Source organism: Pimephales promelas, chromosome 1 (assembly GCF_988280905.1).
Source record: "Pimephales promelas chromosome 1, fPimPro1.hap1.1, whole genome shotgun sequence".
Taxonomy (NCBI): domain Eukaryota; kingdom Metazoa; phylum Chordata; class Actinopteri; order Cypriniformes; family Leuciscidae; genus Pimephales; species Pimephales promelas.
The window spans coordinates 50,637,023-50,660,100 of NC_142769.1; the positions used below are offsets into that span (position 1 = coordinate 50,637,023).

The 23,078-nt window shown below is 37.5% G+C and overlaps 4 protein-coding genes across 4 annotated transcripts in view; 3 read left to right on the top strand and 1 right to left on the bottom strand.

Annotated features, from left to right (window-relative positions):
- Positions 1–23,078, bottom strand: part of LOC148998535 (basement membrane-specific heparan sulfate proteoglycan core protein-like) — a 128,996-nt gene that overhangs the window by 6,191 nt on the left and 99,727 nt on the right. The window contains exon 17 of the mRNA XM_089123625.1: positions 2,469–2,753. Within this exon, the coding sequence (XP_088979751.1) occupies positions 2,469–2,753 (285 nt within the window). The remainder of the gene's footprint in view (positions 1–2,468; positions 2,754–23,078) is intronic.
- LOC120461318 (histone H2A-like) lies at positions 17,601–18,564 on the top strand. Its single transcript, XM_089131404.1, has one exon. The coding sequence runs from the start codon at positions 17,628–17,630 to the stop codon at positions 18,012–18,014; it is 387 nt and encodes a 128-aa protein (XP_088987530.1). The 5' UTR covers positions 17,601–17,627; the 3' UTR covers positions 18,015–18,564.
- LOC120461303 (histone H4) lies at positions 18,872–19,349 on the top strand. The gene has a single exon (XM_039649465.2). The coding sequence runs from the start codon at positions 18,924–18,926 to the stop codon at positions 19,233–19,235; it is 312 nt and encodes a 103-aa protein (XP_039505399.1). The 5' UTR covers positions 18,872–18,923; the 3' UTR covers positions 19,236–19,349.
- LOC120461314 (histone H2B) lies at positions 20,518–21,062 on the top strand. The gene has a single exon (XM_039649478.2). It carries the CDS (start codon positions 20,528–20,530, stop codon positions 20,900–20,902), a length of 375 nt encoding a protein of 124 aa, XP_039505412.2. The 5' UTR covers positions 20,518–20,527; the 3' UTR covers positions 20,903–21,062.

Below are 23,078 nucleotides of genomic sequence, written 5' to 3' on the forward strand. Positions count from 1 at the left end.
TTGTTTGCTACACTGACGGTTTCATTCATCTCAGATAATCTGAAGAGCAGAAGCTCATGGATGAACTGAACATGTCTGGAGGATAAAGATCATGAAGAAAAATAAACCTGAGCTAACTTTCTATATACAATGTCTTCAGGTTAAAGTGATGAAATGATGAACACACTCACCTGATACTGTCAGTGTAACTCCATCACTGATCTCTGAGTGCTGTTGGGTTTCAGTCTGAGTTCCTCTACATCTGTACAGACCAGCATGAGACGAATCCACAGATGTGATTATATAGATCTGGTCTGTTCTTCTGCTGTTATCTTGATCTTTATACCAGCTGTACGTCCAGACTCCTGTCTCCTGTATGTCACATGTGAGAGTGACTCTCTCTCCTCTGAACACACGGACATCAGGCTTCACCTTCACTACAGGTTTGGGTCTCTCTGTGAAATGAGCAAACACACACTTTATGTTTCTTTCACTGAAAAACAAACAATCTACAAAGTAAAAGAGCTCTTACCTCTCACTGTTATCTGTATTGCTTTACTGAGGTATGTATAGTAGTTTCCTCGCTGTGCTGTACACCCGTATGTTCCTCCATCAGAGACTCTCACAGAACTGATAGTTTTAGTTCTTGTATAATCACTGGGTTCCCACTTTGAGTTTTTCCTCCAGAGAAACGCCCATCCAGTTGATCTTCCCACGTCACAGCTGAGAGTAACTGTGTCTCCAGTGAACACTGAACTCTGGTTTACAGTCAGAGTCGGCTGTGGTTTATCTGAAAGTGAACAGTGATGCAGTGTTGAGCTCATTTATAGTTATTGCTCATATTTTCACTAGTCTTTTGTTTTTATCATTCCTTTTTAAACGGTAAACTATATAATTTATTTTGATTTAAAAGAGTGTTTGTCTTTTCTGCTTCCAGTTGTGACATCAAACAGAATTAAAAAATATAGATATGGGGAAGAAAATTACAGTTTTCAAAGAATGTTAAAGTCTCTTGGATGAAGATTATAAGTGTTGAAATATGGATATTAAATGATGATTAAACAGATGTGAATATGAAGACTCACCTGATACAGTCAGTGTAACTCCATCACTGAAGTCTGTGTGTGAGTCTGATCTCTCTCCTCTACATCTGTATTTACCACTGTGAGACGCATCAGCTGTGAAACTGTAATCTGCTGTTGGTGTTGTTATATATGAATAGCCAGTGTGTCCAGCTTTCATCCAGCTGTATCTCTGAATGTCTTCTCCTCCCTGTATGACACATGTGAGAGTGACTGTCTCTCCACTGAACACACGCTGATCTGGCTTCACCGTCACTACAGGTTTCACTGAGAAACATAGAAGTAAATATTGAAAAGCATTGCAGGATCAAGATCACTTCATGAACTCAAAACTTTCTCAGGAGAAAAACACTTAAATTAACAAAAAATGTTTTCTTGTAAATTGCAATGATTGCATGCATGTATTGGTAAAAACTAAATGAAAGTGATGTATGTCTCCAGTCTGCATGTCTTTATTGTATTATTGCTCTGCCTGTTCTGACCAGTAGATGGTGCTGTTTACAGTCAGAGTGTTTAAAGATCTGAACTGGGAACTCACTAACTAACTTCTGTCTGTCTGTTCTCAAACACTTTTCTCTTCCAGCTCTTCCAACCAAACCACTGAATGAATAAAGCTTAGCATTGGTGCTCAAGATCTTAATGACACACCGTCAATAATTACAATTTCATCAAATCTCAGAAACATGCAAATAAAACTCACTGTGCAACTCATTTCTGTTTTAATCAAGTCTGACTGAACTAATTACCTTCTACGGGATGAATAGAGGATCACAATTAGGACATCACGATTTGGGGAAAATGTCATAATGTGATTTGTTGAAGTCAATATTGTGATTGAGATATATAATAAACAAATGGTTTCATATCTTGCTTGGTTCTCAAGGATAATGCCGACACAGATTAGAGAAATGATGAAATGTGTATTTGCAACTCAAACTACAACAGCACAGTGTAAAAATGCAGTGTTTCCAAATTATAATCATATTTTCTTGCTAAATTAAATAATGATATTTTTGAGTTACTGCAAAGGTTTTATTGTCTCAAATTATGTGTTAATGCTCATTGGTAGCCTAATTAGGTTTCATTTAGACCTTATCATTAAATACTTTACTGTTATATGTCAGCAAGATTCAACAAGACATGTTCACCTGCTATACCCAATGTTTAGATCTGTTGTGGTATTTATGCAAATGAGCACATACAGATTACGCACTGATTGCCCATGTTACCAAACAATAAAAAAAAATTAAAATAAAAAACTTGATGAAACTTCTGAAAACCAAAGCTGCATTTGTATAAAAACTCAGAAATTCTCAGAAAGTGCAAGCAGCAATAAATAAATAAAAATACATATAAAAATGTTTTATGTTTATTAAAAAACTTGGAGGACAATGATGTTGAACTCACCCTTCACAGAGAGAGAAACAGCAGAGCTTGATGTTGATGAGTTTGGTCTTTCATCTCTCTGTCCTTTACACCCGTACTGACCCTGATCAGACTCAGTCGCTCCTCTGATAGTGACAGTGTCTCTGTTTACAGTGTAACGATCAGACGTCTGTAATATTACACTGTCTTTATACCACTCATATCTCCAGTTACTGTGATGAGAGTTTATCACACACTTCAGATTGACTGTTTCTCCAGTGAATACAGGACCGGCTGGTGTCACAGTCACTGTAGATGTGGGTAAACCTGAGAAGAAACACAGAAACACAAACTGACTCAAACATCTCTTTCAGTTCATTGTAACAGAATTATATTTTATAAATGTTTCGAGGACTTTGAAGATCTCAATGATGAAGTGTTAGATCTGTTGTGGTATTTATGCAAATTAGCACATACAGATTACGCACTGATTGCCCATGTTAACAAACAATAATAATAATAAAAAATAAAAAAAACTTGTAATATATTTGTTGTTTGTCTTGATGCAAGTGATCAACTCAGTCATTTTCATGATGATATCTAAAGGTTAACATTTTTACCCTATTCACGTGAGAAAAGAATGAATATCCGATATTTGAGTCTTTTTCCAAACTTTCCCCTAATGGGATTCTTCAGGGCTTTTTTCCTCACTCAGGACACATTGAGGATACAAAATCAGCTGAGTTTGCTTCTGTTGCAATTTGTTCTACATTTTTTCATAAAATTAAAATTAAAAGTATATTTCCGTTTCTCACAGAATCGAGCCAACAAGGTATTTTGTTTTATTTGTCTGTATTTTGTGTGAAATGTCATTACATCTGTTACACGCTTTTGCTGTGTGTCGAGCTGATGTGATTTCTGTATTGTGTTGTTTGTTTAGTTTTCATGGTGGATTTGGAGAAAAGTCTTCAGATAAACCAGTAGCAAGAGAAACACTCGTGTCTGCGTATGCTTACAGTCGACTGAACTATTGTACAATGCAAGACTGTTTGATTGATTGAATAAATAGCAGATTTCTGTAATGTTTTGCAGGATAATGAACTACAGTCAGATGATTCTGTGAAATATATGCAAACATAAAACATCAGCAAAGAGACAAATGTGGGATCCTGATGTAGACAAATAAATACTATAACACAATTCACATTAATTAAAACATAATTAAATGTACTGCAGTAATGGACAGTACCTTGACTGAGTCCGGAGTGAACGAGGGACATCAGCACTAAAAGCAGAAGAAACACAGATGAAGCTTTTCCATTCATTCAACACAATATAAATCACTGAAACATGTCTAGAGTTTATTCTACATGAACTGAAAGTGTTTTTCTGTTCTGATGCTCATAAAGGTGAGAACTGATGGATTATTCAGCATTAACGTCATCACACACAATGAACTGATAAGATCAGTTTTGAATATTCGTGCACCCCTAATTGTGACTTTATTATAGTAAAATAATGTAGACATATAGCCTAAAGCTGAAATGACCAACACCAGAAAGAAAACCTTCTGCAAACACTAAATGATCTCAGTTCCTCCTAAAAGGCCCCAAACACAAACCATATTCAGACCACAGTATTTAATGTGTTGAGCGCTTGCAGTCTCTCAAACAAACGAGTGTGAAAAAGCCCTTAAACCACATTAAAAATTGATCTGTATATTTCCAATATCTCAAAAGTAAAATTTAAAAACATATAGATAAAGTACAGTTTTCAATCAATTTCTCAAAAAAAAAAAAAAAAGGTTTTGCAGAACATGAATAAATAAATATGTTTAATAAGACAACAGAGATACTTCCTGATTGTCATTGGTGGAACATGTTCATATGCGTCGATGTAATGAAGTTATTCTGGAAACCTGTGGTTATTCTGACACACGTGTGAACTGACATCATTCAACAACTAAATATGAAGTTCAGGCGAACTGGTTAAAAATAACTGAAACGTTAGTTCTGAGAAAAGCTTTACTTAGTTTGATAAACTGTTTGTCCATAAAATGACAATGAAATTTGAGTTTCCAAATCATTTTTGCAATTATTTCTCAATAAGAGAGTCAGAGAGAAACAGAAGTGATAGAGAAGCTGATTGTGTGTTAGTTTGTGCATTTACGAGCTCAGAAAACTCAAATAATGTGCATTATGTGTGTAATCATCATTCAACAACTCATATCAACACAAATACATCTGATTTATCCAGTGGTGGAATGTAACGAAGTACAAATAATACTTTGTTACTTTACTTAAGTACATTTTTCATGTATCTTTACTTTATTTAAGTAGAATAGTGCATACTTTTTACTTTTACTTCGTTACATTTTGCAGCAATTATTATACTTTCTTCTCCACTACATTTCTACAACTTCTGTTACATTTTCATTACATTTTCTGATCAGTTTTTCCCCTGCCAAAACGTAATCTGACCGTCCGTTCGTTGCACGTTTGTCTCACCAGTGACGTTTGGTTGCCATAGATACATCAACCCGTTACACTAAATGCGTCTCTCACGCAGTGTGTTTATCGTGCAATTTATTCGCGAAAATTTGTTTTTACGTGCATAGGAAACGCACCGTGTGTAATATACGTTTGGTTAGGATTATGGCAAGCCAAGAGGTTCAGAATTTCACCATAAATTAATCGCGTTTATTGCCAAACATAGTTATTAATATATAGTAAGGAAAAGCATGTTGTGTATATTGCCTAATGCAAGCTTGTTTCAGAAATGGTGACAACAATTTTTTTTTTTCCATAATTATTGAACATCATTATAGGAGTATTACGTTGAATGAGTTAGAATTAAATGTTTTATTAATCATTAGAAAATAGACATTAAGAGAATAAATTGTTATGCAAGCACTTTTACTTTTAATACTTAAAGTACATTTAAAATCAGGTACTTTTTACTTTTTACTCAAGTATGGTTGCCATTGTGTTACATCTACTTTTACTAAAGTAAATATTTATCTGGTTATTTGTACTTTTACTTAAGAGATTCAGTACTTCCTCCACCACTGGATTTATCTGAACTACTTGAAAGATATCACAGCAAAACTAAGCAAAAATACATGCATTACCTCCATCTTTCACATGCATTATCACACGGATAAATACACCATCAAACTCGTCATCCGATCAACATAACAACATCACATTTAATCTGATCAATAAATAATACAATAAGCAGTGAGTCTGAACTCATACACAACGCTCATTATCACATCTTCAGCTGAATACATTGCATTAGGAACAGAAAAAAAGAAGATTATAGAATATGATCAAACACTCACAGATGAGCGGCAGTGCACTGGAGCCCATACTGACACATTAATAGACTGATTTAACAGCGCTGTGTGATAAAACACACACACTTCCTGTGTTTGAGAGAAGAGATGAGGGAGGAGGAGACAAAACACACGGAAATACACAAAGAAGAGAGAGATCCAGTCTAAGATATTTAGCTGCTAATTTACTCAAGTTGTTACAGTGTGAACGAACACAATAACAGTGAGAACAATCTCCATCAGAACTGAATTTTCTAGTTGAACAACAGTCACACACAGAAGACAGACAGACCGTGATTAAAGTGAAATCCACGAGACATCTAATGTGTGTCTAATGTGACTCTACAACATATCAGTGAATGAAATATACAGCCATAAATCTTATCATAAAGTTTTGTTCCATAAAAACTAAAATGTTGCTGGTCAACTCTGTGTTTTCTGTTCTCAGCGCTTTGGCTCTCAGTAAAACAGGCCTCGACTTGATGAACTGAAGAAATGGTTGAGAAACACAATCACAGAAGGCCAAATCTTCTTTAAGTGAGGGTTCGGGTTAGTAGTAGGTTAATAAAGTGAACAGGGCCTTTGGAAAATGAGTCCTGACCTTTACAAAGTTTCCTTAATGTGTGTTAACAGACCCTGAATCTGGAGAACTTTAGGACCCTGAAACACACGAGCTGTGGACCAGCGATCCGCATCAACATCACAATCCCCGCTGTTAATAAAGTGATGCATTTGAAATAACGTGTTTGTTTAAAGCAATTGATTTACACAAGGATTGATATAATAAACAATCCAATGTCAATGATGGGAAATGTAGTTTGGTCACTCAAGCCCTTCAGCTCATGTCTGAACGAGTGTTTTCTGGTAAACTTTATTTCACTTCTTCATTAACAAAACACATAATGCGAACAAACTACATTGACTGTCAGTAATAGTCGGAAATACATTTATGAATAAAAACATTTACTTCTGCCATTGCTTACCACTCTTAAACGACTTTGTGGTGGAGTTCATGTGTTCAACTCGTAATATCATCTTTCTGACAAGACTTGAACGCACCAATAGTCAATGTTTCTACAATCTACTGACACTCACAGGAAATGGACACAAGAACATGTTATTATGGGCGGAAGGAACATGATCGGGTCATTCCCTCTGACCGTGAGCTTGAGGAGAGGATCCCTGAATCAGGCTTGAGAGACAGTCGGGAGGTCAGAGGTCAGTTAGGGGGTCAGGGGTCAGTCAGTAAAGTATGTGTATCTGGTTTATATATTATACATGAGGTATTAGATGTAATTAGTATTAGTTTGTTTATTTGATTGTTTGATGTTTGTGATTGGTTGGACATATCTTATGATGAATATATTAGCAGGGATAAGCTAAAAAAAACCTTGTTTTTTAATGCCAAAAAAATTAATGCCATTAGAGGGTTAAAACCATGTTGATTTATTCTCTAAAAGGAAAGTAGTGGGAAAGGTTAAGAAGTGACATCTTTCATCACGTCTAAACAACCCTTTCTCACTGCCCTCCTTTTAGAGAAGAAATTAACATGTTTTTGGATTTCTAAAATAAGGAAGTCAATGAAAATGTAAAAAGGGCCACGAAATCGACCCAAATTGAGGAATTCGATTCGTGGTGAAGGTTTCAAGCGCGTTCCGTCTTTTCCAAGCAAAGTGTTTTTTAATTAAATGCAACACATTTAATCTTATGTATTAACTCGTTTCATCTGACTCCATAAAATGAAAAGGGTTTATCAATGATATCTGTGCATCATTAAATATGTTAATGCTTGACTATTACTTTTAACTTAATGAAAATAAAGTCAAAGTCTGTTAGAATAGCCAAATATAACAATTTATTATGTCAGGTAAATGTATCATTAGAATTCCACAAGATAATCAGAGCAAACCATCAAATGTTTTAGAACAAAGAACTTTACCCAACATATTAGGCGACATGAGCTGAGCCTCGAAGAGACACAACATCATGGGCTGATCTGAATACAGAAAGGCAGCCTCGAACTCTCCCGCTGCACCCTTTAAATAGCCAGACCTACCTGATATGTTAATCTCCAGGTTTCAATGGAAAGTTACTGAATCCCCCTACCATGTTTATCGGGGGCAGACCATTTGCTTGGTTGTAATTTGCATTCAGACAACAAGGCAGAAGGTGTTAACTCAAAGACCACACTCCTTTGTGTGACTGTGATTCCTAAACTTCTTAAAAACCTTATTACCTTTTCTTTTATTACTTTGGGAATGAGACATTATTACCAGTCACCCTGAGACCATCAAAATGATTCTAAACAATCCTTAAAGATTATCAGATTCACATTAAAAACATATTCTTGTGTGAGTTTTCAGTATCATTGATTGAGAGAGTGAAAGAGAGAAGATGCAGATAAGATGTTCAGAGAATAGGGGGTAGGGTGTCAAATGTTAATTTGCAAGCAATGCCTTTTGTCTTTAGAGGCCACTGGTCAGATATTTTCTCTTTAACCAGTTTTTCCAGTCTTACAAAAATGACACAGATATTCTGCGAATCTTTGCTCTTGTGATGATATTTTGAGGTTTATGAAACTAAAGATGCAGAAAAGGCACAAATGTTTCCTTTACCCTGTTTAAAACCACAGAAACAGAGCAGAAGTCAAACCACTATGAGCTCAACTCTATTATTAGACCTGAAGAAATGAGTTGCTGTGAAAGCACAATCACATTTAAGTAAATTGCAGTTAAGTTTGAAACGCTCCACAGGGTGTCCGGAAAGAGACTTTGTCAGTATATTTGGGAATAACCCGTTTATTTGTCACCACATATCTCAGATATTAGCAGTTTCCCTTATGGGGGTGTAGCCATGTGGTTTTTCCATAAATAAAGAAAAATAAAGAAAATGTAGGTAGGTATAAACATACAAGCGTTTTAAAATTGACACATGATGAATATTTTAACAAATACAGACTTGAGATTAATAACTGAAGAAAAACAAACTTGCTGACACATTAGAGTAAACCAGAAACAGTTTTTCTGTTGGTGAAGTTATTTACAACTTTAAAATATACCTCAAGAATGAAGACATTGACAATTAAATTACACCAAAACACAGACATCATCAATACACACATATATTAATGAAGTCAATATAAACAACACAGCATAAACATATAGGGCTTTTAAACAGGTCCAGAATTGCATATATAATCACTTAAAGGATCATACTTACTTTGCATTGACGCACAACACCAGTGAAATGAATAAAAGCACACATTACACAGGCTACACGGGTTCAGCTCGGAGCAATATTATACAGTCCCCATGACAGTCCCCCCCATAGATATGTATATAAAGGCTAGATGTGTTACGGCGGAGTTTCCATCGTCATCACCGGCGGCCATTTTGTCACAGACAAGCTGATGTAAGATGAGTGATCAGCACGAACACAAATACTCTTATCTCGTTGAAATCTTAACGGATTTACAAACGGTTTGGTTTCTTACAAATGTTATTAACATGGCTATAATTATCTGGATGATTATTTACCGGGGTTGGACAATGAAACTGAAACACCTGGTTTTACAACACAATAATTTGTTATGGTGAGGGCCTCATTTTGCATCTAAATACAGCACCAATTGAGAGATAGAAGTCCTTCACAGTGACCAGAGGGATTATGAGCCGTTCCTCTTCCAGAACAGTGTCCAGGTCACTATATGATGCTGGTGGACTCGCTCCTCCAAAACACCTCAATAATATTCAGATCTGGTGACTGTGCATGTTCAACGTCACTTTCATCTTCATCAAACCCTTCTGTCACAAGTCTTGCTGTGTGCGTTGGTGCATGAGCATGCTGATGACACGGTTTGAGCATCAGGTGCTCATGATCCTCCAGAAGGGTTTGGTAGTCCTCTGCAGTGTCGTGTCCATCAAATACAATCAGGATTATCATGATATTGGAGCTCAAACCATCACTGATCCACCCGTGCTTCACTGCGCCAGGCATGTGAAAACCTCCAACATTGGCCAGTGTTTCAGTTTCATTGTCCAACCCCTGTATTTATATACTTTTTATTCATAAGTATGCAGTGTAATAACTACATCTCTGACGTTTACAACAAAACAAACCGTTTGAAAATCGGTAGAAAATTGAGCAAGTTATGGTCATTTAAATAGTACATGTACCATTAACACAATGTTACGAGTGAGTGAGCTGCCTGTGACAAGATGGCCGCCAGGTGCAGACGTCGACCTCCATTGGCCAGCAGCATGGACCATAGACATAATATATACATAGACGCCCTATTGGCCGCTGGAGCTTACGTCAACGGCGCCGCCATATTGGGGAGATCAACTTTCCCATAGCTCTCATACCGGGAATTGAGAAAAATGCCTGTTTTGTGCGCTGCTTGGGGCTGTAAAAATCGCCACACAACTGAAAACAGCTTTCGAGGAAGTACCTTTCACAAGCAAGACCAATGTTGCCAGGGTAGCGGTTTTCCCGCACAATTGGGCTATTTTAAAAAGAGAGTTGCGGGAAAAATTATGGAGTTGCGGGTTGCGTTTTTTTGGGCTACATTTATTATGTACTGCGGCCACAAAAATAATACTAATTAAATTGTAGACAAAGAAAAAATTAAAAGGGAACCGTTTATTAGTGGGTGTTGTTGATCACCGAGAATGAATATTTGGCATTGGCAACAACCACTCTGGCGGGCGCTGTCTAGGGTGGGCGAGTGGACGCGTCTCGTGTTTTTGACGTAACATCACAGATCTAGCATCGTCACATCACATTCGAAGTGTTCCAAATTATGATAGAAAAACGTTCAGCAAATATTGCAAATGTGAAATCAAGAGTTCACCACAGTGACCTAGTAGCTTATGCTGCGACTGAATAACTAAAAAAAAAAAACATTATTTGACACAGGCAAAGTTACTTTCTAAGAACTAATGTTGCTGTGAAAGAGGAAGCTGGCTGCCCACGTTGCTTGTCACTCAAGCACTTGAACTGTTGAACATTTAGGAAGTGACTACTGGGGTCAGAAAATATCAGAGAGGACAAGTTCTTGACCTTTATTGTATGAGATTGTGTGTCAGTGTGTGATATTAAGTTTTTGGTGAGACAAAATGGCAAAACTTTAAACTTAACACACACACACACACACATATATATATATATATATATATATATATATATATATATATATATATATATATATATAATAACCAGGTTAACTTTTATTTAAACAGGCTAATCTGTTGAGAACAAGTTCTCATTTGCAACCATATATATACAGGTGAAACTCGAAAAATTAGAATATTGTGCAAAAGTTCATGTATTTCAGTAATTCAAATTAAAAGTTGAAACGTCATGATATCCTAATTTTTCGAGTTTCACCTGTATATAGAGGGAATATATATATATAAATTGGGCTAGTTTTCATTCCATTTGGGCGGGTTTTGAGTTGTCATTGGGCTTGAAATATTTCTGGGACCTGGCAACCCTGAGCAAGACTGAACGTTTGATTTTGGTATTTGGTCATGATTTAATTTGTAAGTAACGTTTAGAGATTAAATACTACTGTTATTGTGTCACGCAATGTAGTTTTTATAGTTTTTCAGTCGACAATGTAGTTGTTTAAAGCTCAAATATGTGGTTTTTTTATAAAGATAGAGCCTATTTAAAAATTTGATCTGAAGTTTTCGGAGTGTGTGTTTATTCTGAAGTTTTTTGTGTGTGTTTATTCTTTAGTTGAAATGTCTTATTCTATTGCTATTATTATATAATTATTAATAAACTATTATCAATATTTTTACATATATTCATTACCATTTTATTTTCTGTATACTATTTGTTTATTTTATTGACTAAACTATTTACTAGTACTTTTCACTTTATGTTATTATTACTATTTGCATTGCACTGCATGCCCAGTTGTACCACAACATATGTATTATCATAAATGATCCATCAGTTATCAATGTTATTGCTAAAATCTGGTCAATCACATAAAATGCTTTTTCCACAATGAGCAAATTTAAATATCTCAGTATGGGGATCTTCACCATTCTTATCCAAGAATGTTTTAATCCAGAAAAACGCAGCTCACCCGTTTACTTGCATTTAATTACAATGCAGTCTTGACCTCCGCAAAATGGCGGACCCGTTGACGTATCGCAGCAACGTTCCAAAGCGGCCAATAGGGCGTCTATGTATATATTATGTCTATGGCATGGACGACATATCTATGGTACCCCCACCCACAGATTCCCGTTCTCAGACCGCTCATTTTTCGAGACAGCGCCTCCTGCTGTTCGGTAGATGGTATAACCAGGGGCGAAAATTTCATCAAAATGTTGGGGGGGACAATAAACATAACAATTGCCAAGAGCAAATTTTGAAGGGGACACCAATAATACAGGCAAAAAAATACAGAGGAAAGACTTACTATTATTAGTGTAGCATGGAGACCATTTCATTATACTTCTTAAAATTTCTTTCTGGTTTAAGCCAGTGGCGAATCTGTTTACATACCCTCACGCAGCGCAGCGATTTCATTTCATTCATTGACTAATTCTTTAACTATATTAAATGATATAAACCAACTAAATCACAGTGAAAGCGTTAGAATCTAAATGCACAGCGCACCCGGACTTTCTCACCAGTGTATGGCCGGCAATATTGTAATGTTTAATGACATGAAGATAGTGTCTGTTATTATTGTTATGTACAATTAAATACAATCGTTGCTGAGTCTGCGGTCTGAAAACTTTACCTCAGAGCATCCAACTGAATGAATTGAGAATCTCACCTGAAAAATCCAATAACATCAGCAATTGTCATTCAAGCAGCTGATTTCTGTAAATGAATGCAAAACTAAATGTATATTGCAGCACAGGGCGAAGTCAGGATCCATCAGCACCGATTTGAGACAAAAATAATTTTAATGGTATATAAAACTATGTAAATGGCGCTCTGTGGCGCAGCAGGGTTTTGAACACGGTCCCGTCTCTGGGCGCCGCGGACAGACGCCGAACGGCGCCGCCGGTGTGTGTACACTCATAGAGAATAATGTGTTCGAATTGTAAAGACGTGGCGCTGCGCGACGCGCCGCTACGCTTCTCGTCCGGTGTGCGACCTACTTTACTGGAGTTCCACAACTATTCAAAAACTACGTTTTTCTCTCCCGCCACCGGAATGTGTGTGTCTGAGGTAAAAGAGACGGCGGTGGACCAACGTAGCCTGGCTGCGCCCGCCTACGCACTTCCGCTCAATTTCATTTTCCTTCAGTACTGCGTCTGGGACCGCTCCATATCCTTAGGTCAGCCTTTCTCAAACTTTTTTCAGTCAGGGCACCTTTCAAAAGTGCATAAAATCTCAAGGCACCCCAGTGTAAAATATAATTTAAAAACACTGCATAACCCAAATGTAAATGCAAATGTCTTGTTTAGTTAGACAGAACAGTAATGAACATAGCATAATATGAACTGTAATAATAATAAAACTGTATAGTACCTTTAAAAACAAAGGTTATCAAGGTAATTCACAAAATAATTAATCAGAGACACAAATGCCATAAAACCGTAAGAGGTGGACCGCCCAATACAAAAACCCAATAACAAATCCAGCAGGAGAACTCAAATGAAGTGCAGGATGCAGTTAAAATAAAATATAAAGGGAAAGACATTAATATACATATATATATATATATATATATATATATATATATATATACAATGCAATAAGAAAAAGATGCATGCTAAAAAATGCACCAGAGATAAGCAGGAATGTTTTTCCATATAGTGCTTGTTTTTTTTTTTTATCCGTGCCATGCACATGCACACACACACACACACACACACACACACACACACACACACACACACACACACACACACACACACACACACACACACACACACACACACACACACACACACACATACAGCCACACACAAACAATAATCCACAACGAGAGAGGGAGAACGATCTACATGCGTGCATGCAGCGCGTATACGCGCTTACACAAGCCGGGGGTGGGGGTGACCACAATCGAGACGTGAGCCTGGTGCGACGCACACAGCCGCCCTATCCTGGCAGGGTTGGATGAGAGGTGGTCAGGTGTCTTTTAAGTTTGCGGAATCATCCCTTGGTTTGATAGTTTCATCCCATATATTAGACACAACGGGAGAGGGCATGTTGCATCCCCAGTACCGAGGAAGTAGGCTGAGGCTCCATTTCACAGAAAAACTGTCCGGTTCTTGGGGGGATTTTCTTTTCAAAAAAAAAAAAAAAAAAAAAAAGATCCATGATGCTGTAACTAAAGTGACCTAAATTTACGTTTATTTTTACGTTTCTGTCAGTCTGAGGTGTTGTTGCTATAACGCGTTGCTATGGATTGCGTCACTTCCGTCAAGTTTCGTGTCTTGCGAGATGGATTTTTATGCTTAATTTTATATATTTATCTAAAATGAATTTACAATTTTATTAATACGTTCATATGTTTTAAAAAAAGAATGTAAATATGTAAATTTAAATATATTTATATATGAAATGTCAGTTGTTTATTTATTTATTTATTTTTTTTTAGCCTACGTAATTTTTTGGCGGCACCCCAGACACAGTCAGGGGGCACCCCAGTGTGCCGCGGCACCCACTTTGAGAAAGGCTGCCTTAGGTTTCCAGAAATCAATTTTTTGTAGGACCAATCAGCGAATAGAGGGAGTGGCTGAGAACGATGACGTTGATGTAGTGCGTCAGTTTGAGTGCAGTAATGGCAGCGGAGAAAGACGTGAGAAAAGCTATTCGGTCCGTTGTTGGAAAAGAAACTGCCGAATATAGACGAATCCGGCGAAACTACCGGAAGTAAGCGGGCGCCATTACTGAGCTGTTGCTGGGTAGCGTTGCGCCATTGCCTTCTATTGTTTTAGTTGCAACTTGCGTCCACTGGAATAAACAGCTCGCGATTTACGACTGTCACTAACGTTACAACGTTAGCCCTTGTATAATGTCGAGTGGGTAAACAGTTTCCGTTATTAATAGTTTTAATGGTGGCAGTAAAATTTCAATTTTGAAGAGAAAACACTGTGAATACCCCGGGTCGACTGCCCCTGTCTGGTGCCGTACGGTTTACACAGATTTCCTGGGCGAGTACAAGACGCGGACATTCGCTTATAATAACAATTATTTAATGACATAAGTAAAAAAATATAATAAATGTGTGATATAGTGATCAGCAAAATCTCCTCTCTTGTTATTTTTTCTATTCAATTTATATATGCTATGGTCATTAAATGGCTTTCCTGAGCTGAATGTAACGTTATGTGACATAATTGTTCTCCTGCTGTTATATTGACTTCTTTCCATGGTTTAAAAACAGTAGTTGGTCGATATTATGTATACTTTCTAGCTGTAACGTTACCTTACCCATGCCTGTTGCAATGTAAAAATGAGATAAATAATGGACACAAATGAAAAACATGAAATTGTTTATTTGATGTCATTTATTTATTTATTTATTGTTGCCAAATGGACAGATCTTTTTTTAGTTTCCTCAGTAGCAAACGTTAGCCTAGCTTGCTTGCCAAGCTATTTTCATAAATAATCTGTAAGATCGTTTGTACCTTCATCTGTGACTGGAGGCCAATGTCTAACATCATCAACCCAACAAGTCTGCCTGGGCCCTGGCTGTAGCTGTCATCAAGGGTGCGTTATCACCTTATCTCCGAGGTTTGTTTACATACTGGTGCATATGTCTATGCCGGTGTAACAGCTCAGTAATGGCGTCGCCACAAGATGGCAGCCTACACAAGAACGCTCGTCGGATTCGTCTATACAGAATTTAAAGCCGGATTGTTGTCGTCTCACCTCTTGTTGCACAACGGAGGACCAAGTGAAGGAGGCAGAAAGGTTGGAAGTTTGTGCTGGGCAGCTCGTGCACGATGACCGTGACATTTTGGACTTTAGCCTGGTGTTCGCGGTGTTCGGAAGCCCCGAGTCCTGGCTGCTAAACTATTGTTGAAGATCCGCTCAGGAGTCATGTCAGTCGCTCATATTCCCAACTGTAAATTTACTGATTCTTGTGATGAACATTTGAGCCCCTTTGTGTACTCGTGCAGGAGGTTGGTGTGTCAGTTTTACATGTTGTAAATCATACAAATTGGTTGTGATTAAAAAAAATAATAATAATTGTCATAAATAAAAATTTGAAAACCCATACTTTGGAGACTATATTTGATTTTCAGTTTTAGATGTCAATGGTTAATTTGTTTGAATAAAAAAAAAAAACTAAATGCCATATAAAAATGTACAAACACATACTTTGAAGACCATAATTAAGGTAATTAAGAAACAAAAATACGTAATATGAAAAATTGTTGTTTATTACACATCTGCAGATAGAGACAGACTGATCATTCACTGTAGCTGCTACAGCATTTGCGGCAGATCAGAAACGACCACAGCGGCGTATTTGTAATGATTAGACACAGCTTCGACCATTGACTGAATAATCACTGTCCTTCATGTCAAATATACATTTCGAATTAATAATTGTTCCTAGATTAACAAAACCTGCAGCTCTCGTTGACTGAAATCCTATTGTAAATTTAATCCTCTGATCATTCGGAGTTCGGACTTGTTGTTTCTTTTACTGTCTATGGTTGTTTCGGCGCATGACATACGTCACTCACGACCACACATTAGCGATTGGCTTTGGCAGATCGTGAGTGACTCTGGGCAGATCCAATAGATTTGAACTTTAATAGTGAACCCGCCTACAAGGAAGGAAACGTTTCTCAATTGAGGGAGGCCAGACTCTCTGTACAAATGAAATGTATGTACGAGAGTCTGGTAGAACCAGGCTAGGACCAACGCACTGTGAGGCAAGAGAGGGGGGTCTCAAAATGTTTAGAACGCTTTTTTTGTAATTGCCCCGTTTGCATTTGTGTTATTTTATTTCTTAATTATTTTAAGAATATATCATTACATTATTTACAATACACATATTTTAATGTTTTTTTTGGGGGGGACAACCCTCAGATAGGGGGGGTCCTGACCCCCCCGACCCCCCCGCGATTTCCGCCTATGGGTATAACAACACAAAAGGATGCAATATTACGGCCTAGTTTTATTTAGTTCTCCAAATAAATAGTTGCGTTCCCTGCTTAATGCATGTGCCAAAAAAACTCATTGTGTTACTGATGGAAGGGATACAATTACATATTTACACAGGCCTATATTTAAATTCAAATGTTAATTTTTCCTTTTAGTTCAAGGCAAGCTATGATGGTCTAATTAACATTACCATACTAACATTACAAAACCTGTTTTTTGATATTTTGAATACGAAGCAAAACAAATAAGAATAGATAAAACACCAATAATAAACAATTTTGTACTTACATTTATTCATTTAGCTGACGTTTTTATCCAAAGTGACTTATAATTGCTATATATGTCAGAGGTCGCACGCCTCTGGAGCAAGTAGGGGTTGAGTGTCTTGCTCAGGGACACATCTGTTTTTGATCAAGTCTGGAGTTTTTATACATAATATGTTTACATATTCAACTAAACATATTTTGCATCAAGATCGACATGTTTAACTTCTAATCACACTATAATTATTATGATGATCATCATCTATCAGAAAAATGCCACCCTTAAAAATGAAGCCTAGTGGCATTAAATGATACTACAGCGAGACGTGTTTGAGCCAGAAAGGGTGTTTGGAGGGAAGATCGCTGATTGGATAGTTTTCAGACGTCAGCCAATAGGAGACGGGCACGCTTTCTTTTATAAGGCAACTCACAACGGGCAATAGCATTGTTTTTGATTTTGATCCTCTCGTTAATCGAAAACAAACTCTAGTCATAATGAGTGGAAGAGGTAAAACCGGCGGAAAGGCTCGTGCCAAGGCCAAGACTCGCTCTTCCAGGGCCGGACTGCAGTTCCCCGTCGGCCGTGTTCACAGACTTCTCCGCAAAGGCAACTATGCCCAGCGCGTCGGTGCCGGAGCTCCGGTGTATTTGGCCGCTGTGCTCGAGTATCTGACCGCTGAGATCCTGGAGTTGGCTGGAAACGCCGCTCGAGACAACAAGAAGACCCGCATCATCCCTCGACACCTGCAGCTGGCGGTGCGCAATGACGAGGAGCTGAACAAGCTTCTGGGTGGCGTGACCATCGCTCAGGGTGGTGTGTTGCCGAACATCCAGGCCGTGCTGCTGCCCAAGAAGACCGAGAAGCCCGCGAAGGGAAAGTAAACTGACGGAAGTTTCTCTTCAAACCAAAGGCTCTTTTAAGAGCCACCCAATTTCTCTCCAACAGAGCGATTTCATAAATTCTATCATTGTTTAAGTTAAGATCAGCCCAGCATATATCAAAATAATTTGCTTTACCCTAGTTTACATTGTAAGTAGCATAGTATTTTGAAAAAGTAACAAACAAAAGTATATGATTTCTAAGCATTTTTAATGGAGGTAGTGACACGCTGCATTATTATACACACTTGTCCAACCCCATCCCCCAGTTGTGCTATGAAAGGATTTTCATCCTGTGATTCCTATGTGCATCTCAATTTTTAAAATTAGTTGGCATAGTACATTACTTTTTTTTGAACAGTTATGGGATATGATGCACAAATATACGATAAAAAAAAAACACTGACCTTGAAAGCAGAGGCAGCACAGACCTTGACAGCACAGCCATTAGCCGGGTCCAGGACACTTGTGCGCCATCCACGCCATGAGAGTCGCCATCATGCCCAAAGACATCCAGCTGGCCCGCGGAGAGCGCGCTTAAATCCACAGTCACACAAACCCAAAGGCTCTTTAAAGAGCCACCTCAATAACTCTAAGAAAGATTTCTATATAATGGTATTTTGAAATATGAACATTTATATGCCACGTTGATTTGTCTATTTTTAATGCATTAAAGTTTTTATTTATTTACAATTAAATAATATAGTTGTAAATATTTCTTATATTCGACTTATTTCCACTACTATAAGGCATCAAAAGACTGAACTGGACATGGAAATGCGTAACTGGTGACGTTTACTAGAACCGCCCGTGAATGTGGTTTCAACTAGGTCCGCTAGCTGACTATAATGCCGTGTTCTCCAGTGATGTTTTCTGTATTCGTTTATTTTAAGCTGAAGAGTATTTGTCGACATGTCTGGAAGAGGAAAAGGCGGGAAAGGACTCGGGAAAGGAGGCGCTAAGCGTCACCGAAAGGTTCTTCGCGATAATATCCAGGGAATCACTAAACCCGCTATTCGTCGTCTTGCTCGACGTGGGGGCGTCAAGCGTATTTCTGGCCTGATCTATGAAGAGACCCGCGGTGTGTTGAAGGTGTTTCTGGAGAACGTCATCCGTGATGCTGTGACTTACACTGAACACGCCAAGAGAAAGACCGTCACCGCCATGGATGTTGTGTACGCGCTGAAGCGACAGGGACGCACTCTGTACGGGTTCGGCGGTTAAGAGACCCACGAAGAAGAAAAACCCAACGGCTCTTTTAAGAGCCACCCACATTTACACACAAAGAACGAGTTTCTAGTTGTTGAAATGTATAGCAATGTAAGTTAATGATTTATTTTAAAAGGAAAAAAAACTGATAAGTGAGAAAAGAATAGATAAATACTGGACAAATAAAACGTTTGACATTTTCACATAGTCAATTTCTTTAACCAGATGATTAAGAAAACAATTTTATCTAGTTTTTAATGTATTATAAATAAAAAAAATAAAATAAAAGCTTTTGATCTCAGGCAGCATAGTAGTACCACAGTGGAACACAAATTAACAAACCATCAAATCAAGTTTACCATATCCATCTTCATCCTCATCTTTACTCTCCTTGCTGGATTCACTATAACCTCATCTTCCTCATCATGATACCACCTCCTCAACCTCATCAACTGCCAGCTGTGTTTTATACCTTTTATAGGTTCAGACAATGTGTAGATATAATATGTGAATTACTGTTCATTACAGATTCAATATTTATTCAATTCTAATTATTTAAAATTAAAAATTTTCATGGGGGAAAATATGGAGGCGTGCACATGTGCTGAAACAAGACACAAAATGGCCCCTGTGGGTCATATGACCACTATTTTGCACTTTCATTGATTGGTATTTGAGTCTTCTATCATGAGATAGGTTAGGTCTCATTTAATGAAACAAACAAACAAACAAACCTACCAACTATTTTAGACCATGTTTCCTGGAGGCAACACCATACCAAGCATAGAGGGTTAAGTGATTTGTATTTTTACTGTGCTATATTCACAGTTCTGCTTTGTAGTTAATTTAACATCGTTATAAAGACTCTTGAAAGTTAGTGCTCATTGTTTGTTTTATGTATATAAACTTTTTTAATTTGTAGATTATCGTATATACACTTATACAAGGCCAATTCTTCTTTTAAATAAATGTTAAAATGATAATCATCTACGTACGAAAGAAAATTGAAATGATTCACAATAATCGATGTATTCATTCCTGAAAAATGCGGGAAAATGAAACAAAGAGATGAAAGTCACGGGGGTGGTAGTTGTCGGTGGGCTTGATTAACATTTCAAAGCTTCTGATTGGATCACCTACAATTTAGGGAATGTTTTATGTGACCAATGAAATCGTTCTATGTTTTGGTCCAGGAAGCCTACCAATCACAGAGTTTCGTTCCTCCCTTTATAAATTAGCATAGAGCAGTGCATAAAGCCCGCCTGCAGTGACACAGAGCTACATTGAGTTTCGCTGACTGAAATATCATGCCTGAACCGGCGAAGTCTGCGCCCAAGAAGGGCTCGAAGAAGGCCGTCACTAAAACCGCCGGCAAGGGCGGAAAGAAGCGCAGAAAGTCCAGGAAGGAGAGCTACGCGATCTACGTGTACAAAGTCCTGAAGCAGGTTCACCCCGACACCGGGATCTCCTCCAAGGCGATGGGGATCATGAACTCTTTCGTCAACGACATCTTCGAGCGCATCGCCGGTGAATCGTCTCGTCTCGCTCACTACAACAAGCGCTCCACCATCACATCGAGAGAGATCCAGACCGCCGTGCGTCTGCTGCTGCCCGGAGAACTGGCCAAACACGCCGTGTCTGAGGGCACAAAGGCCGTGACCAAATACACCAGCTCAAAGTAGAGCGAGTCCGCTCAACAACACAAAGGCTCTTTTAAGAGCCACCCATATTATCTGTGAAAAGAGCAGTTTCTTAATATTTACAATGCATGTAGAGGAAGATGCTGTAGAACAATAAGCTATTATGATTATGATAAGAAATGTATGGCAGGTTTCAAAATAAAGGCTTATTGCTCCCGGACTAAACTTAATGTTAATCGACCTAAGTGTTTAATTTGATTTTTTTTTTTTGCTGTAAGAAATTAACAAATTCTTCAAATTTTACCATTGGGTTATTCAATATAGCGCAAAGTAGGCCTACTATTTTTATATTCATGGATATGTGAACAAAGAGTAAGAAATTGATTTGAAGCAAAACCTAAGCTACAACTCTCAGCACAAATACAAGTCCTTATTTCCGGTGTAAAATTTTGGTTGCATTATTTTATCTAAAAATGCTTTAGTGCTTTAAGCCTGTTCCAGTATTCGGATAAAATATCATCCCTCACACAAGCTTTAATGTGTTTAGCAGCACGGCTGTCTGATCAGAGGACACAAAGACTCTTTTAAGATCCTATCTCTTATCTATAATCTTCATCATTTTAGTTTTAGACAAAAATAGCATTGATGTTACATTATAAACAAGTGAGCAACTCTAGCCCTCGAGATCCACTTTCCTGCAGAGTTCAGCTCGAACCCTAATGAAAAACAACACACACACATTTTTAATTTTTTTATTACAGTTTATGGTTATGAAAAATATAGTTTTCAAAGGTTAATAAACACAATACAATTTTTATAACAAAATCAATAGCCTATTGGATGAATGCCTCACTAATGAGTTCCTGATTTGTATATTTATAATGATAGCAATAAGAGTAATGAGCAAGAGTGCTGTTTTTTTCTGGCAAAGCATATTGGCGATAAGTAAGCGACGTGACTTTGTAAATGAAGACTACGGCACTGCACACACACACACATGATTTTACTATAGTTCACTTGAGCTGAGCATAAAGGCCTAAAGACACAAATTACAGAATCTATCATGTTTATTTCGACCAATTTCCATTCTAAGGATGTTCATCTTGATAATACTGTAATATTACTTTGTCTTCTGGGTAAATTTCCTCTTCATAAAGCCATAAACATTCACTGTAATCCCAATCTTAGAATGATCTCCTCTGATATAAAGTCACTTTTGCTTCCTTTAAAGGAGAACTCCGGCGAACAATAAACCTTTGGTCTAATAAAACATCGGTACCTAGTAAATCGTTCTCTGAGATTTGTTTTCATGATAATCGAATGTAAAGAGTTTTATCTCTAAAAACTGTTTAGCGTATAATGCTAGTAATGGGGGCATTGACTAAGTAAAAAGAAATCGCTAGTTTATACCACTAAAAGGCTCAAAATAGCCCCACACTAACACAGTAACATAATGAGGGTCCCTACATGCAAAACGAAGCATTGAGAACTTTGTAAGTGTACAGACCGTTTAATAAGAAGATACTTTATGAAGACAGTTCACTTCGCGTATACAGACAGGAGCCATCTTAAAAAAAAGTCTTGATAAGTCGATCCCCGAACGCCGCTCATACAGTTCAGAAGTTCGCTGAACTTCATAGAGTTCAGATCACTCAGCACGACGTTCGTGGTTTAACTTATCGAGACTATTTTTTAAGATGTCTCCTGTCTGTATACGCGAAGTGAACTGTCTTCATAAAGTATCTTCTTATTAAATGGTCTGTACACTTACAAAGTTCTCAATGCTTCGTTTTGCATGTACGGACCCTCATTATGTTACTGCGTTAGTGTGGGGCTATTTTGAGCCTTGTTAGTGGTATAAACTAGCGATTTCATTTACTTAGTCAATGCCCCCATTACTAGCATTATACGCTAAACAGATTTTAGACATAAAACTCCTTACATTCGATTATCATGAAAACAAATCTCAGAGAACGGTCGATGTTTTATTAGACCAAAGGTTCATTGTTCGCCGGAGTTCTCCTTTAAGAAAGTGTCAAAAACTTTGAACACAAGGGCTTTGAAAACAAATATCATCCTTGAGTGTATTGAAAGGGAACCTTTCATTTAAAAATGTACTATTACAGAAAAAAAAAAAAAAAATATATATATATATATATATATATAAAATGTAAGTCGGTTGGATATAATAAAGTTGATTTTATTTATTATTGATTAT